Source organism: Pipistrellus kuhlii, unplaced genomic scaffold (assembly GCF_014108245.1).
Source record: "Pipistrellus kuhlii isolate mPipKuh1 unplaced genomic scaffold, mPipKuh1.p scaffold_m20_p_1, whole genome shotgun sequence".
Classification (NCBI taxonomy): Eukaryota; Metazoa; Chordata; class Mammalia; order Chiroptera; family Vespertilionidae; genus Pipistrellus; species Pipistrellus kuhlii.
In genome coordinates, this window is record NW_023425404.1 from 154,972,956 (window position 1) to 154,990,619 (window position 17,664).

Here is a 17,664-nt window from a genome sequence, read left to right on the forward strand (position 1 = left end):
CGCTTTGTAGAATTGGATTTTTTTCCACATGCATGTGAAAGAAACTTCTTTGGGATGAAGTCAGAAAGGACTAAAAGCCTGAGCAAAGGAGTCGATGGGTGTTCTTGTTCAGGGCACCAGCCGAAGGAGGGGAAATGGCATGTCTGGAAGGAAACACTGGCTGGGCACAGGCCACCCGCCCCATCACGCTGCACATCTCTCTAGTTGCCCAGAATATACATGTTTCTTCTTGAACACTGTTAGATCACTGTTAAGTTTCCATCATCCAATGCTCCTTTTATTTATTTTTTATTTTTTAAAAAATATATTTTATTGATTTTTTACAGAGAGGAAGGGAGAGAGAGAGTTAGAAACATCAATGGGAGCAGTCATCGATCAGCTGCCTCTTGCACATCCCCTACTGGGGATGAGCCCGCAACCAAGGTACATGCCCTTGACCGGAATCAAAACTGCGACCTTTCAGTCTGCAGGCCGATGCTCTACCACTGAGCCAAACCGGTTTCGGCACTAAGCACTTCTTATGTGTGCCATCCAGTTACTGGTCATTTCCCTAGAGCTAGGCACTGTTCTAACACATTTACCTATATTAACCATTCGTTTAACTCCCACAACATTCCTGTGAGCAGAGGGTGTGGTTATTATTCTGATTTTACAGGTAATGCAATTGGAGCACCTGGGTTAAGTAACATGCCTCAACGCACACAGCTGGAGAGTGGTGTAGTGGGAATCTGATCCCAAGTATCCAGGTCCGGAGACCATGCCCTACACGGCCTCTCTAGAAATGAGTGCTGTTCCAATGTTACAGGTGAAACAATAACTGGTACTCAGAAATTAGGTGACTTGTTCAAGGTCATTAACAGAATGATAAGCTGGAATTTTAAATCAACTTTTGACTTCAAGCTAGGCTTCTTTCATTAATAACAACAACAGCACCCGTAGCTATAGTTAACTACATAGGGTTTACTCTCTGCCATGCATTGTTCTAAACACTTTGCATACATTAACTAACTTATTCCACAGCTCCGTGGCATAGATACTATTATTATTGCTGTGTTACAGAGGAGGGAATTGAGGCACAGGTTAAATAACTTGCCCAGAATCACACAGCTGGAGTATGGCAGAGTCTGGATTCAAACGCAGGCAGTCAGCCCCAGAGGGCTAAGTGTGGCTTTTCACAGCCTTGGCATGCTCTACCACTGTCTTCCTCAGCAGGCTCAGTAGGGAACAGAGGAAAAGGAAGGACACCAGTAATTACTGGTTATACTTTTATATGCTGTGCTAGTTTGTATGATTGCTAACATATTTATTTGGCCTGTCCTTATGGGAGGATTGTACTTTGCATTCGCTTGGCCATGACTTGCTTCGGCTGTTGAAATGTGAATGCGAGTGGTGTCATTTCTCAGCAGTTCTGAGAGCCCCTGAGAGGTTCTGCCATCTCTCTTTTCCCTTTGCCATGAGACCTGCCCGTCCCGGACAGAAGCCGCTTCCTCAGTATTGCTCTTGGAATAAAGATTTGGAGCAGAGCACAGCTGGCATGCTGAGGACATGAACATGAACAAGTATCCTTGCATGTTGTAAGCCGTTGAACTTTGGGAGTCATTGGTTTCCATAGCATAATTCAGCCTAAGCAGACTTATACATATACTGTACATTAAAATTTAATCCTCATATATCCCAAGAAACTAGAAACACCAATCAGAAAGCATATATGCACCCCTATGTTCATAGCAGCACAAGCTACAATAGCTAGAATTTGGAAACAGCCTAGGTGCCCGTCAGCAGATGATTGGATCCAAAAACTATGGTACATCTACACAATGGAATACTATGCTGCCATAAAAAAGAAGGAATTCTCATCATTTGCAGCCACCTGGATGGAATTGGAGAACATCATGCTGAGTGAAATAAGCCTGTCAATGAAAGAGAAACACCACATGACCTCACTCACTTATGGATAATAAAGAACATTATAAACTGATGAACCAAAAGATAGATATAGAGACAGTAAAGCAACAAGCAGACTGTCAAATTATAGCAGGGAGGGTAGGGAGATCTGGGGGAGATAATAGATCAACCGAAGGACTTGTATTCATGCATATAAGTACAACCAATGGACACAAAACTCTGGGGAGGGAGGGTATTTATGGGAGGGGGGGCAATGTTAAAATATGTACACAGATAATAATTTAATAAAAAAATGTAAAATAAAAAATAAAATTTAATCCTCACAAAACCCTACTAGGCAGGTATAATGAGTTCCAGGAAGAAACTAAGATTGACAGTTTACTAATTAGCTCAGTGGTGTGGAATGAATATTTGTATTCCCTAAAATTTATATGCTAAAGCTGTAACCTACAATGTAATGGGGGCCTTGGGGAAGTAATTAGGATTAGATGCAGTCATGTGGGTGGGGCCTCATGATCGAATTAGTGCTCTTATGAAAGATACCAGAGAACTTTCTCTCTCTTTTCCCTACCCCCCAAGTGCAGAAGAGGTCATTATGGCCACATGACTATATTCTCTTTATAAAAATACCCTTTAATGGCACAGAGTAAAATAAATCATAGGTCCTTCTCTCTTTCTGATAGATGAGGAAGTAAGGGCCAAGGGGTGGAATTGGACAGTCCAGCGTTGGCTGCTGCATGGATTCACTCACTGAACCCCCACTAGTGTCAAGTCCGGGCCCCACACTTCATTGTAGTCCCATGGGAGGATCCACTAAGAGGTGCTCAGCGGACACCCCATAGGGTCTAGGACATGGTGAGGACCAGGGCTGTCTGACGTGCTCCAGGCCACTGTCCATCTCTTTTGGAGTCATTATCCCCCTCTGAGAATCCATGTGGATCTTCCACCCCTCATGAACATTTAGCATAAAATTTCATTCTTCGTGGAACCGGCAGTTGGAAACTTTGCATGAGATAGTCTTCATTCAGACCTGTGAGTAGGAGGTAGGGAGCAAGGGAGGGAGAACAAGAGAGGCAGCAGTGGGGCATGGGGCATCTGTTGATTTTCTTATGATGCTGGGACATCAGGGCCATGACAATATGTTAAATACTGATACCTTTTCCCAATCCTGTGCACATACACAATTAATACAATTGTTTTCCTTTCTTCCTGTTAACCTGTCTTTTGTCCAGGTAAATACACAAACCAGATTCAGTAAACCTAAAGAGGGAGAAGAAGAGTTTTCCTTCCCCACACAGTAAGGGTAGGTAACTCAGTGGACTTTTATTTATTTATTTTTTAAAAATATATTTTATTGATTTTTTACAGAGAGGAAGAGAGAGGGATAGAGAGTTAGAAAGAATGATGAGAGAAAGAGAGACATCGATCAGCTGCCTCTTGCACACCCCCTACTGGAGGTGTGCCCGCAACCAAGGTACATGCCCTTAGTGGAATCAAACCCAGGACCTTTCAGTCTCCAGGCAAATGCTCTATCCACTGAGCCAAACCAGTTTCAGCACTTAGTGGACTTTTAAAGGTTACATAAGGCATTACTGTCCTGACTTGATGGCCGATGCACAGCCATCACTAACATCCATTCTTTTTCTTTTTCTTTTTTTTTTTTTTTAATATATTTTATTGATTTTTTTTGCCCCCTTCCCTCCTTCCCTCCCATACCCTCCCTCCCCAGAGTTTTGTGTCCATTGGTTGTACTTATATTCTTGTATACAAGTCCTTCGGTTGATCTATTATCTCCCCCAGATCTTCCTCCCCTCCCCACTGTAATTTGACAGTCTGCTTGTTGCTTTACTGTCTCTATATCTGTCTTTTGGTTCATCAGTTTATAATGTTCTTTATTATCCATAAATGAGTGAGGTCATGTGGTGTTTTTCTTTCATCGATTGGCTTATTTCACTCAGCATGATGTTCTCCAATTCCATCCAGGTTGCTGCAAATGATGAGAATTCCTTCTTTTTTATGGCAGCATAATATTCCATTGTGTAGATGTACCATGGTTTTTGGATCCAATCATCTGCTGATGGGCACCTAGGCTGTTTCCAAATTCTAGCTATTGTAGATTGTGCTGCTATGAACATAGGGGTGCATATATGCTTTCTGATTGGTGTTTCTAGTTTCTTGGGATATATTCCTAGAAGTGGGATTACTGGGTCAAATGGGAGTTCCATTTTCAGTTTTTTGAGGAAACTCCACACTGTTCTCCACAGTGGTTGCACCAGTCTGCATTCCCACCAGCAGAGCACGAGAGTTCCTTTTTCTCTGAAACCTCGCCAATACTTGTCGTTTGTTGATTTGTTGATGTTGGCCATTCTGACAGGTGTGAGATGGTACTGCATTGTTTTAATTTGCATCTCTCGGACAATTAGTGACTTTGAGCATGTTTTCATGTGCCTTTTGGCCTTCATTCTGTCTTCTTTTGAAAATATTCTATTTAGGTCCATTGCCCATTTTTTAATTGGATCATTCATCTTCCTTTTATTTAGTTGTATAAGCTGTCTGTAAATGTTGGAGATTAAACCTTTATCAGTGGTAACATTTGCAAATATGTTCTCCCACACCGTGGGCTTTCTTGTTCTGTTGATGGTTTCTTTTGCTGTAAAAAAGCTTTTTATTTTGATGTAGTCCCATTTGTTTATTTTCTCTTTAGCTTCCATTGTCCTAGGGGCAGTATCAGTGAAGAAGTTCTTTTGGCATATGTCTGAGATTTTGCTGCCTGTGGATGCTTCTAGTATTTTTATGGTTTCCCGTCTGATGTTTAAGTCCTGTATCCATTTTGAGTTTATTTTTGTGAATGGTGTAAGTTGGTGATCTAGTTTCATTCTTTTGCATGTGTCTGTCCAATTTTCCCAACACCATTTATTGAAAAAAACTGTCTTGACTCCATTATACAATATATTCGTGCCTCCTTTGTCAAATATTAATTGAGCATAGTGATTTGGGTTGATATCTGGGTTCTCAATTCTATTCCATTGATCTATATGTCTGTTCTTGTGTCAGTACCAGGCTGTTTTGAGAACAGTGGCTTTGTAATATAGTTTGAAGTCTGGTATTGAGATCCCTCCTACTTTACTCTTCTTTCTCAGGATTGCTGTGGCTATTCGGGGTCTTTTATTGTTCCAAATGAACTTTTGGAGAGTTCTTTCTAGATCGGTGAAATATGTCGTTGGTATTTTAATGGGGAGTGCATTGAACCTATAGATTGCTTTAGGAAGTATGGACATTTTGATGATGTTGATTCCACCAATCCATGAACATGGCATGTTCTTCCATCTCCTTACATCTTCCTCTATCTCTTTTTTTCAGTGTCGTGTAGTTTTCCGCATATAGGTCCTTTACTTCCTTAGTTAAATTTATTCCTAGGTATCTTAATTTTTTTGGTGCGATGGTAAATGGAATTGCTTTTTTAGTCTCTGTTTCTGCGGTTTCACTGTTGGTGTATAGAAATGCCATGGATTTCTTGGCATTAATTTTGTATCCTGCTACATTGCCAAATTCATTTATTAAGTCAATTAGTTTTTTAATGGAGTCTTTTGGTTTTTTTACGTACAATATCATGTCATCTGCAAATAAGGATAACTTTACTTCTTTTCCAATTTGGATGCCTTTTATTTCCTCCTCTTGTCTAATTGCAATGGCTAGTACTTCCAGTACTATGTCAAACAGGAGTGGCGAGAGTGGGCATCCCTGTCTTGTTCCTGTTCTTAGAGGGAATGGTTTTAGTTTTTGCCCATTGAGTATAATGTTGGCTGTGGGTTTATCATATATAGCTTTTATTATGTTGAGGTATTATCCTTGTACTCCCACCTTGTTAAGAGTTTTTATCAGGAAAGGGTGTTGGATTTTATCAAATGCTTTTTCTGCATCAATTGATATGACTATATGATTTTTATCTTTCAATTTGTTTATGTGATGTATCACGTTTATTGATTTGCGGATATTGTACCATCCTTGCATTCCTGGAATAAATCCTACTTGGACATGGTGTATGATCTTTGTGATGTTCTTCTGGAGTCGATTTGCTAGAATTTTGTTGAGGATTTTGGCATTTATGTTCATGAGGGATATTGGCCTGTAATTCTCTTTCATTGAGTTGTCTTTATCTGGTTTTGGTATTAGGGTGATGCTGGCTTCATAGAAGGAGTTTGGAAGTGTTCCTTCCTCTTGGATTTTTTGGAATAGTCTGAGGAGGATAGGTTTTAGTTCTTCCTTGAATGTTTGGTAAAACTCTCCTGTGAAGCCATCTGGCCCTGGGCTTTTGTTTGCTGGAAGCTTTTTGATGACTGTTTCAATTTCTTCCCAAGTCACTGGTCTATTGAGATTTTTAGATTCTTCCTGATTGAGTTTTGGAAGTTTGTATTTTTCTAGGAATATGTCCATTTCCTCCAGGTTGTTCAGTTTGTTGGAATAGAATTGTTCGTAGTATTAATATTTTGTAACAATCCATTGTATTTTGGTGGAGTCTGTTGTTATTTCACCTCTTTCATTTCTGATTTTGTTTATTTGAGTCCTCTCTCTTTGTTTCTTGGTTAGCCTGGCTAGAGGTCCATCTATCTTGTTTATCCTTTCAAAGAACCAGCTCTTGGTTTTATTGATCTTATGTATTGTTTCTTTGGTCTCTATGTCGTTTATCTGTGCTCTGATTTTTGTTATTTCCTTCCTTCTGCTTACACTGGGCTTTTCTTGTTGCTCTTTTTATAACTCTTTGAGTTGTAGAGTTAGATCATTTGTTACCATTTTTTCTAGTTTTTTTTGCAATAGGCTTGTAAGGATATGAACTTCCCTCTCAAAACTGCTTTTGCTGTGTCCCATATATTTTGGATTGTTGTGTTTTCATTGTCATTTGTTTCCAGGATGTTTTTAATTTCTTCCTTGATTTCTCTGGTAACCCAGTCCTTGTTTAATAGCGTGCTGTTTAGTCTCCAAGTGTTTGATTTATTTGGATTATTTTTATTGTAGTTAATTTCCAGTTTTATGCCATTATGATCTGAGAAGATGCTTGATATGATTTCTATCTTCTTGAATTTGAAGAGACTTTGCCTATGGCCCAAAATGTGGTCTATCTTTGAGAATGTCCCATGTGCACTTGAGAAGAATGTATATTCTTTGGCTTTGGGGTGGAATGTTCTGAAGATGTCAATTAATTCCATCTGGTCTAGTGAGTCATTTAGGATTGATATTTCTTTGCTGATTTTTTGTTTAGATAATTTGTCGAAGGGTGACAGTGGGGTATTAAAATCTCCTACTATGATTGTATTGCTATTAATCTCTCCCTTAAAGTCCTCCAGCAGTTTTTTGTGGGTTTTTTTTTGTGTTTTTTTTTTTTTAATGTATTTGGGTGCTTCTGTATTGGGTGCATATATATTTACCAGGGTTATTTCTTCTTGTTGGATTGTTCCCTTTAGTATTATGAAGTGGCCTTCATTATCTCTTGTTATGTCCTTCACTCTGAGATCTAATTTGTCAGATATAAGTTTTGCTACCCCAGCTTTTTTTTCATTTCCATTTGCCTGAAAAACTTTTTTCCATCCCTTCACCCTCAGTCTGTGTGCATCTTTTTTTCTGAGGTGGGTTTCTTGTAGACAACAGATGTATAGGTCTTGTTTTCTTATCCAATCTGACACCCTATGTCTTTTGATTGGAGCATTTAATCCATTTACATTTAAGGTTATTATTGATAGGTACTCATTTGACGCCATTTTTATTCTATACCCGTGTTCCTTCTTCACTTCCTATTTCTTTATTTTTACAGTAGACCCTTTAGCATTTCTTGCATTGCTGGTTTTGTGGAGGTAAATTCCTTCAGTCTTTTTTTTTGTCTGTGAAGCTCCTGATTTCCTCTTCAATTTTGATTGATAGCCTTGCTGGGTACAGTATTCTTGGATTCAGACCCTTCCTTTGCATGACTTTGTATATTTCATCCCATTCCCTTCTGGCCTGATATGTTTCTGTTGAGAAATCAGTTGCTAGTCTGATGGGGGTTCCTTTGTATATAACTTTCTGTCTCTCTCTGGCTGCTTTTTAGATTCTTACTTTGTCATTGTTGTTTGCCAATTTAATTATAATGTGCCTTGGCATCTGTCTTCTGGGATTTATTCTGCTTGGGACTCTGCGAGCATCTTGGATTTGTGTGGGTTTTTTCTTCTCTATCTCAGGAAAGTTTTCTGTCATTATTTCTTGAAATACTTTTTCCATGTCTACCTTAGTTTCCTTTCCTTCTGGAACCCCTATTATTCAAATATTATTTTGCTTTGTATTGTCCCAAAGCTCCTGTAGGCTCTCCTCTTGCTTTTTAATCTTTTTTTTCTAGAAGCTGCTCTAATTGGGTATTTTTTTCCATCTTGTCTTCTAGCTCACTGATGCGGTCCTCTGCTTCATCTAGTCTACTCTTGATGCTTTCTATTGAGTTCTTCATGGTAGTGATGTCATTTTTCATTTCTTCTTGGTTCTTCTTCAATTCCTCTTGGTTCTTCTTCAATTCCTCTTGGTTCTTCTTCAATTCCTCATGGTTCTTCTTCAATTCCTCATGGTTCTTCTTCAATTCCTCATTCCTCATTTCTTCTTGGTTATTGTCAAATTTCTCTTCCGTTCTTTTTAGCCATCCTATGATCATTACTCTGAATTCTTGCTCTGGTAGGCTGCATGCCTCTGGCTCATTTACTTCCTTTTCTGGTGATGCCTGCTTTTCTTTCATGTGCGGGCTATTTCTCTGTCTCCCCATGGTCTCTCTTTTCAGGATGTCTGGTTATGTAGTGTTCCTTCTCCTTTCTGTGGGTGATTGAAGAACTCCCTTGAATCCACGTGTTTGCGCCGATTGGGGCGTCACAGCTGCTCGATGGACTTCTCTGCTGTGGGTTTTCCAGGCCTCAGAGAACCTCCTCCTTTCCTGGTAAGATGGCACAGCCTTCCCTCTGAGCCCGCAGCTCCGAGAGAGCTCGCCGCTGCAGCCGCAGTGCTGGCCTCTTGGTCAGGAAATCCTGTCCAGCGGACCCTTCCTTACCTTCCTTGAGAGTTCAGCTGCCCCTTAGCTGCCAATCAACATTCCCTGAGCGAATCAGACGCTGCTTTTTTCTGTTCTGGGACCAGGGTCAGAACAAGTTCGTCTGTTCGGTCACCATCTTCAAGCTCCGCCCCCCATTCTTTTTCCATAGCGGACATCCCTAACTGAGCAGGAAATCTTTTGCACTGAGCAAAGTATGATCTCATGATCTCAACCAAGTGTACCAAGATGTTACACAAGGTGAAACATAATAGCCAATTCTGGCTGAGGCAAGTCAGAAGACCTTGAATAGCCAAAACCGGTTTGGCTCAGTGGTAGAGCGTCGGTCTGCGACTGAAAGGTCCCGAGTTCGATTCCGGTCAAAGGCATGTACCTTGGTTACGGGCACATCCCCAGTAGGGGGTGTGCAAGAGGCCGCTGGTCGATGTTTCTCTCTCATTGACATTTCTAGCTCTCTATCTCTCTCCCTTTCTCTCTTAAAAATCAATAAAAATATATTTTTAAAAAGACCCTTGAATAAATGAAGATCTATACCCCTCCCCTCCAAAAATACCCCAACAACTTAAAAATTTCAAGTGGTCATAATAAATCATCTAATCTACTACTGGAGGAAGTAATCAGCTGCTTGAAGTCAAACTTATGGCTGTAAGGACATTAAAACCAAAGCTACTGCTGTACTAATTGAAAAAACAAAACAAAACAAAACCTAAAATAATACTGAAAGGATTTGGAAAAGATCCTTATGGTTATTTTATCTCCATTAGGGGCAATTGAATGATCAGGCTCAGCTTCTGTGCTTGTGCCCAACAGGAAGCATTTCTATTTCAAGCCTTTTTTAAAAATTACCATTATTTAGTTATAGTCAATGGGTAATTTGTGATGCAGTAATAATATAGGGGTGGGCAAAAATAGGTTTATAGTTGTGAGTACATGAAGTACTTTATTCTTGTATTATTAATTATTATATTATTTGTATTACAACTGTAAACTTGCCATTGCCCACCCTTATATTTTAGCAGCTTGCCTTTTCACTTAAAAAGCATGAGCATCTTTTCATGACAGAGGATACTGATCTGCTTTCCCCCCTCCCCTCTTTTTCCCTTGATGGAGGATATGTTTTTATTGATTTTAGAGAGACAGGGAGGAATAAAGAGAGCAAGCAAGAGAGAAACATAGATGTGAAAGAAATGTCAATCAATTGCCTGAATGGGGATTGAACTTGCAACCTAGGTATGTGTCCAGACTGGAACTGAACCCACAACCTTGTGGTGCACTCAATGACACTTCAACCAACTGAGCCACCTGGCAGGGGCACTGATCTGCTTAAAAAAAAAAAAAAAAGAATCTGCAGTAGTCTCCTGTATGTTTATACAATAACTTATTTAGCCATTCTATAATTTTTTAACTTTTTAAAAGTTGTTCCTAATATTTCATGATCACAGACTATGTTAATGAATATTTTTACATACATTTTTTGTGTGGGTATATAGTTTTATCAGATACTTCTAAGTGGGATTTCTGGACCAAAAAGTTTACATATTACAAATTGATAATTTAGTAAAGTAAAAATTATAATTTTGTAAGTCACAAAAATTAATCTAGTTTAATTCCAAAATAATGTGAGATAATACACATTCCCACCAGTAGTGAATGGAAAGGGCTCTGTATCAGTCATAACTTTTAGTTAATTTGGAGAAAAAATGTTAGCAGTCAACCACTCACAAGCATTAAGACAATGTGAAAATATTCATATTAGATAAACGAGAAATCAAGGCAAAAAGGCTTGCTAAGGGTTTCATTTTATTTTAATAGGTCACCTCTACCAAGAAAATAAAACAACCATAGACCTTTATGTATTGTAATGATGTACTTGCCAACGGTGATTTTATATGGTTTAATCTAATTATTTAATTACATAGTGTCAAAGCATATAATGCAAAGATTCAAAACTCCATGATAAATTGTTAAATTTGTATGCATAGAAACCTTTAAAACATGTTTTTCAGAGATGGGCAGATCAGGCAGACTAGGGATAAAAAGAGGATTAGAGTAACGTGATTAACAAGCTTGACCTACTCACTCTATGTTAGGAAGCAGAGTATAGGTTTCTTTGCAAATTCCCAAGGAATATTTAGTACCTACCAGGACATATATGGGCATCTTAAGATTTATTTTGAAACTATGTTGTCTGGGAATAGCTATTTACAGTGGTTTTGGTTAAATCTTAGGGAAAAGGTGTCCATGACAGGAGTAAATGAGAAAGGGCAGGGTGTTTTAACCAAGTTTTGCAAACAGAAAAAAGCCAGCCACAAGGAAGAATGCCTTAGTCTCTAGTGTGGCTTCAGCATGGACCGCCCCCCCCCCCCCCCCCCCCCCCCCCCCCCCCCCCAGTCTCCCAGCCTTGTCAGCACTCTTCTATTTCTGGGTTAAGGAGCTCAGGCAGGGCTTGAGAGACACAGCTTCCTAATCCAGGAGAGTAAGAAGGTTTGAAAGTCTGGACGGGCAGGAGTGAGCAGAGGAGAAATTGTCTTCAGAAGTTGGCCTGAGGGTGAGGGAGGTACCCTTCTGTGCAGTCTCCCCTTTCAAATCCTCCTGCAGGCCTGGTCTGACTGAGGTCATGGGGTGCCTACTGCCATGAGGCGGGGAGCACGGACGCTTGGCCCGGCAGTGGATGTCCTCATTGCCTTTTGGGGAGGAGGTAAGTCAGGCAAGTCCTGTACCTTATTGATTGGATTCTAATCTGGAAGAAATGCGAGCAACGCAGAGATCCCTCAGCCAACTGTGAAGTCAGGATGTGGAGCAAACCTGCATGTTAAAGTGATCCGAAGAAGGTAAGAGCTTTCTTTCTAGCCCGAAGTGTAGGAATGGATGTGACCATGAGGATAACGAACATGTTTTCACACAGGAAATAAACAAACGGGGACAGAGGACAGAGAAAGCCCCTTTGTTTTCTCATTGACTGACCCAGAGAGGGTCTTTGCTCTGCATTGTTTAAGGTCTTTAAGTCCTGGGTGATGAATCTTCCTTCTGTTTTGGGGGTTCACTTAGTGGGCGGATAAACAATTACTGTCACTTTGTTTTTGTTTTTAAATATATTTTATTGATTATTTTTACAGAGAGGAAGAGAGGGATAGAGAGTTAGAAACATCAATGAAAGAGAATCATAGATCAGCTGCCTCCTGCACGCCCCCCACTGAAGATGCGCCCATAACCAAGGTACATGCCCTTGACCGGAATCAAACCTGGGACCCTTCAGTCCACAAGCCAACACTCTATCCACTGAGCCAAACCAGTTTTGGCAATTACCATCACTTTGTAATAATAAAATCAGATACGAGAGGCGCTAGGTCAAATCCTAGAGGGGCATGGAGTCTCCACCATGCAGTGTCGATGTGCTGGATACCGGGGAAGCAGGCCGAGCGGGGCCTCAGTAGCAGAGAAATGGCTGGTGGTTACCAAAGGTGCCGAGCAATCCAACAACTTGAGGCCACGGCAAGTGAGTTTTTCAAGACCTTACGAAGTTTTCACTTTTTTGCCTTATTTTATTTTATTTCTCTTTCCTCTTGTTTTTCTTAATGACTTATAAAACATTCTCAGCTGGTCTGCAGACAATATCTCTTTCTTATCTTAAAAAAAATAAATTTGTATTGATTTCAGAGAGGGAGAGAGGGAGAAAGAGAGAGAGAGACAGAGAGAGAGAGAGAGAGAGAGAGAGAGAGAGAGAGAGAAACATCAATGATGAGAGAGAATCATTGATCAGCTGCCTCCTGCAAACCCCGAAGCATGCACCCTGACTGGGAATAGAACTGAGCCACACCATTCGGGTTCACGTTCTTATCTTAAGGCAGCTGAATGCGATACCTATTTAGTCAGTGTCTTTCTTTTTGAAAAAGTTATTTTATTTTTCCCCCATGACCATCAATTCCCTCTATTCCCTCTTCAGTGTCTTTTTCTAATTATTTCTTATATGCAATTTTTTGAAAAATATAGTTTATGATTTTTAATGACAAAAGATACAATAGAAGTATGTAAGAGTGACCCCTCCCCCCCCACACACACACACATTCCCACATTCCCACCCCACCACATTCTTCAGAGGTAATCATGGTTCACAGTTTGGTGTATACTCTTTGATTAGACACTTATGGACATATTTTTTATGTAACCGAGGTCACATTAAGCATACTGTTCTGCAATTTGCTTTTCTTCCTGTAACTCTGTATCTTGGAAATATTTTCATACTATCCCATATAGACTAGCCTTGTTCTTTGTCGTGGCCGATCACGGCTAAATGCTTTCCCATTGTTTTTAAGTTACCATGATGTATTTTGCCAACTCTGTACTGATTACTATTTAAGGTGCTTTTTATTTCAGGGAAGACAATTTTAAATAAATCTCTGAAAGTGTCCTTTAAAAAGCTTCTCTGTTTTAAATGACAATGAAAAGCTTTGCAAAGTACTTCTTTTTTAAAAATTTTTAAAAAAATATATATTTTATTGAGTTTTTACAGAGAGGAAGAGAGAGGGATAGAAAGCTAGAAACATTGATGAGAGAGAAACATTGATCAGCTGCCTCCTCCACATTCCCCACTGGGGATATGTCTGCAACCAAGGTATATGCCCTTGACCGGAATCGAACCTGGAACCCTTCAGTCCGCAGACCGGCGCTCTATCCACTGAGCCAAACGGGTTACAGTGCAAAGTACTTCTTATATGTAACCTCATTTCATCTCATAACAACCCTGTAGTGGAGTCACATGATCCATACATGGCAGGAAGCAGATGAGGCCTGGAGCCCCAGAGCAGGGAGCCCATGCATCTATGCTGCTGTAGTAACAGCTGGGTGTCCCTCCCCAATCCCCTATGATATATGAAAGCACATTCCTTTTGTCCTTGGGGGCCCAGCCTTAATTACAGCTTGATATACTGCTTGGTGGAGACTTTATTCTTTCACTCCTAGAGGTTGTTTTAAATGATTTCTTAGCCCATGAGAGTTATTACTTTCTCACTCTGCAGCAGTGTCATATTTCTGCCTTCAACACTGTTTTATAGGATAGGTGATTTGTCTTATTCTACCACTGTATTTTGATTTATAAACACATAAGAAACAAGATATCTGAAGGGCAAAAGGGAACTTATGTGATAACAACAAGCCTCGACCCAGCCATATTCAGTAACCATCACTCTGGTTTATGGTTGTCTTAGCTCAGGCTGCTGTAAAAAATACCATAGATGGGGTGGCTTAGACAACCAACATTTATTTCTCCCAGTTCTGGAGGCTGAGCAGTCCAAAATTAAGGCGCCAATAGATTTGGTTCCTGGTGAGAGCTTTCTTCCTGTCTTGCAGATAGCCACTTTCTCCTTAAAGAGAGAGAGTGCTCTGGTCTCTCTCTTCTTATAAAGTCACTGATGACATCATGGGGGCTCTCCTTCATGACCTCATTGAAACCTAATTACTTTCCAAAGTTCCCACCTCCTAATACAATCATATTGGAAGGTAGGATACTAACATATAGGTTATGTAATATACTAACATATAGGTTATGGAGGCCCTGATATTCAGATCATAACAATGCTGCATTGAGATAGTATGTCTTATACTGATTCCTAATTTGAGTCAGGGATATGTATTTTTTATTGTAAATATTTTAAAATAAATATAATATCAGATTTAGTCCATATATTGAGGACTGTGTATTGAAAGCACTTTAAATATTGACAAGAATCATTGATCAGCTGCCTCCTGCAAACCCCGAAGCATGCACCCTGACTGGGAATAGAACTGAGCCACACCATTCGAGTTCACGTTCTTATCTTAAGGCAGCTGAATGCGATACCTATTTAGTCAGTGTCTTTCTTTTTGAAAAAGTTATTTTATTTTTCCCCCATGACCATCAATTCCCTCTATTCCCTCTTCAGTGTCTTTTTCTAATTATTTCTTATATGCAATTTTTTGAAAAATATAGTTTATGATTTTTAATGACAAAAGATACAATAGAAGTATGTAAGAGTGACACCCCCCCCACACACACACACACATTCTCACATTCCCACCCCACCACATTCTTTAGAGGTAATCATGGTTCACAGTTTGGTGTATACTCTTTGATTTGACACTTATGGACATATTTTTTATGTAACCGAGGTCACATTAAGCATACTGTTCTGTAATTTGCTTTTCTTCCTGTAACACTGTATCTTGGAAATATTTTCATACTATCCCATATAGACTAGCCTTGTTCTTATTGAATCCCTACTAGTGTCAGGCACCATGCTAAGTCCTGGATATAAAAATGATGAATTTGTACACACAGGGTCTTTGCTCTGAAGGTAACTCACAGTCCAATGGTAGAAAGACACAAAGGAGAAATTTTTTATATGGTATTATAGTGATGAAGATGTGAATAGAACATTCAGGAGCTCAGAATGGGGCATGTCCAACTGGCTTCCTTAAGAGAGATGATGTCTAAGGTGAGCCTTAAGGAATGTGTCGAGTTGGACAAGTTAGGAAGGATGGGACAGGAAGAATATTCCAGATAAGAGCAAAACCACAAAGGTCATGGTGGTCAAAGAGCAGAGTTTGAAGAAAGGAGAGAAAGGAGACGAGGCTGGAAAAGTAGGATTTTGAGAAGATGAGTTCTATTTGTAATACATGGAATCCAAGACATTCCAGTGAAAGTTTAGCAGGAAGTTAGGTATATGAGGCTGATGGTTAAGGATGATGGCGTTGGATGAATTTGAGAGGCAGGAACTGATAGCTGAAAAATGCGATAATTAATTAAATCATCCAGGGAGTTTGTATAGAGTGAGAGCTGACATTTGAGACTAGATTACAAATAAAAATCAACATTTGAGAAACGAACAGAGAAAAACGAGCTCAAAAAAGGAGAAAGTGTAAATAGAGAGGCAGGAGTAAATACATGGAGGTCTGGCCTCATGGAAGCCCAAGGAGTAGAATTATAATTAAGGGGTGGCTTGTGGAGGCAGATGGCCTTGTTGTTCTGACAACAGCAAGTGGCTGTCAAAAGTAGTCTAGCCAAAACCCGTTTGGCTCAGTGGATAGAGTGTCGGTCTGCAGACTGAAAGGTCCCAGATTCCCGTCAAGGGCATGTACCTTGGTTGGGGGCACATCCCCTGAGGGGGGTGCGCAGGAGGCAGCTCTCTCATCGATGTTTCTAACTCTCTATCCCTCTCTTTTCCTCTCTGTAAAAAATCAATTATATATATATATTTAAAAAGTAGTCTAAAGTCTGAAGAGGAATTAAGGTGAAAATATATAGTCTACTCCAAGAGGTGAAGAAAAGAGAGGTTGGGTTGTAGCTGAAGGAATAAGGGAGGTCAAAGAATAGTGATGACGACAACAACGATGATGATGGTGATGATGAATTGCTTTTAGAAGAGAGGAGACTTCAGTATGTTTCTTAACTATAAGGGAAAAACTAGTAGAAGAGTAGAAAGCCTAAGAGAGATATATATTGATAAATGGAGGGACTTTTCAGTGGAGGTACATCACATGCACTGGGACTGGAGAGATGATAGTTTCAATTTTTTTTATTATGTGGGAGACAAGGTTCATAGATAATTTGCTGCACCTGAACTAATACTCTGCCCGAACCTCCCTATTGAAGATTTTCTCTTTCTTTTGTCAGCAAACAATTCACTTTTCCTTGGACTTGCTATCTGAGTCCTGAAGAAACATTGTTCTTACACCATGGGAAGTGGTGCCTCAACCCACCATCATTTTGCTTTCCAGAATGCAGAAAAAGGTATGTGTTTCCCACCTCCCAAACTAGTTCTGGGCACCCCAAAGTTTATGTTGCAGAGGAGATACTTGTCAGGATAGAAGCAAAAAAACATTATATTTCTCCTCATGCAACTCTTCAGCTTCTTCTTGTGCTATGACCAGCAGAATGTTCAGCTGAGTATCTTAGGACGTGGTGAAGTATATTTGACAGAATTAAAATTTACTCATGGGGTCAGGCTGTTCATTGGGGTTTATCCCAAACGAAGTGAGTGACATAGGTTGGGCAAAAAAGGGATGAAAGAGCATTCCAGGTAGAAGGTACAGCATGTGCAAAGGTCATGAGGTAGGAAGGAGGGAGCTAAATGGTTTGAAGTGAGTGAGATAAAGGGTAGCATGACATGAGGCTGCTGAGGTAGACAGAGCCCAGATCACTGAGATCTTATAGAATTTTAAACATTATCCTAAAGCAGGGGTCTTCAAACTACGGCCCACGGGCCACATGAGGCCCGCAGAGGAGTCTGATCCGGCCCACCAGGTTTTTTGGGCAGTGAGCGCAGCCGAGGTGTTACAATAGGAATTAGTAGTTCATATAGTCCGGCCCTCCAGCTCTCTGAGGGACCGTGATCTGGCCCCCACTTTAAAAAGTTTGAGGACCCCTGTGACCTAAAGGCATGAGGAACCATTGAGAAATTAAAAATAGAAGTTCTATAATAAGATTTTAATATTAAAAGACCCTTATTGAAAAGACTCTTCTGGCTTCCATGAAGAAGGGATTGAAGGAGGTAAGAGAAGAAGAAGAAAGAACCGTTTAGAAGCTACCAAAGTCATCTAAGCAAGATGTGATGATGTCTTGGTCCAGAGTTGGTGGCAATAGAGACAGAGAGAATAGGGCAAACTACAGTAATATTCAGGAAGTGGAATTGACACTCTACTGATTAGATGTATGAGGTGAGGGAGAAAGA

The 17,664-nt window shown here is 40.0% G+C and overlaps 1 protein-coding gene across 1 annotated transcript in view; it reads left to right on the forward strand.

Annotated features, from left to right (window-relative positions):
- The window catches only part of PPEF2 (protein phosphatase with EF-hand domain 2), a 43,954-nt gene that overhangs the window by 2,063 nt on the left and 24,227 nt on the right, over positions 1 to 17,664 (forward strand). Inside the window, exon 2 of the mRNA XM_036413321.2 lies at positions 16,608 to 16,724. Coding sequence (XP_036269214.1) covers positions 16,670 to 16,724 — 55 coding nt within the window. The 5' untranslated portion in view covers positions 16,608 to 16,669. The remainder of the gene's footprint in view (positions 1 to 16,607; positions 16,725 to 17,664) is intronic.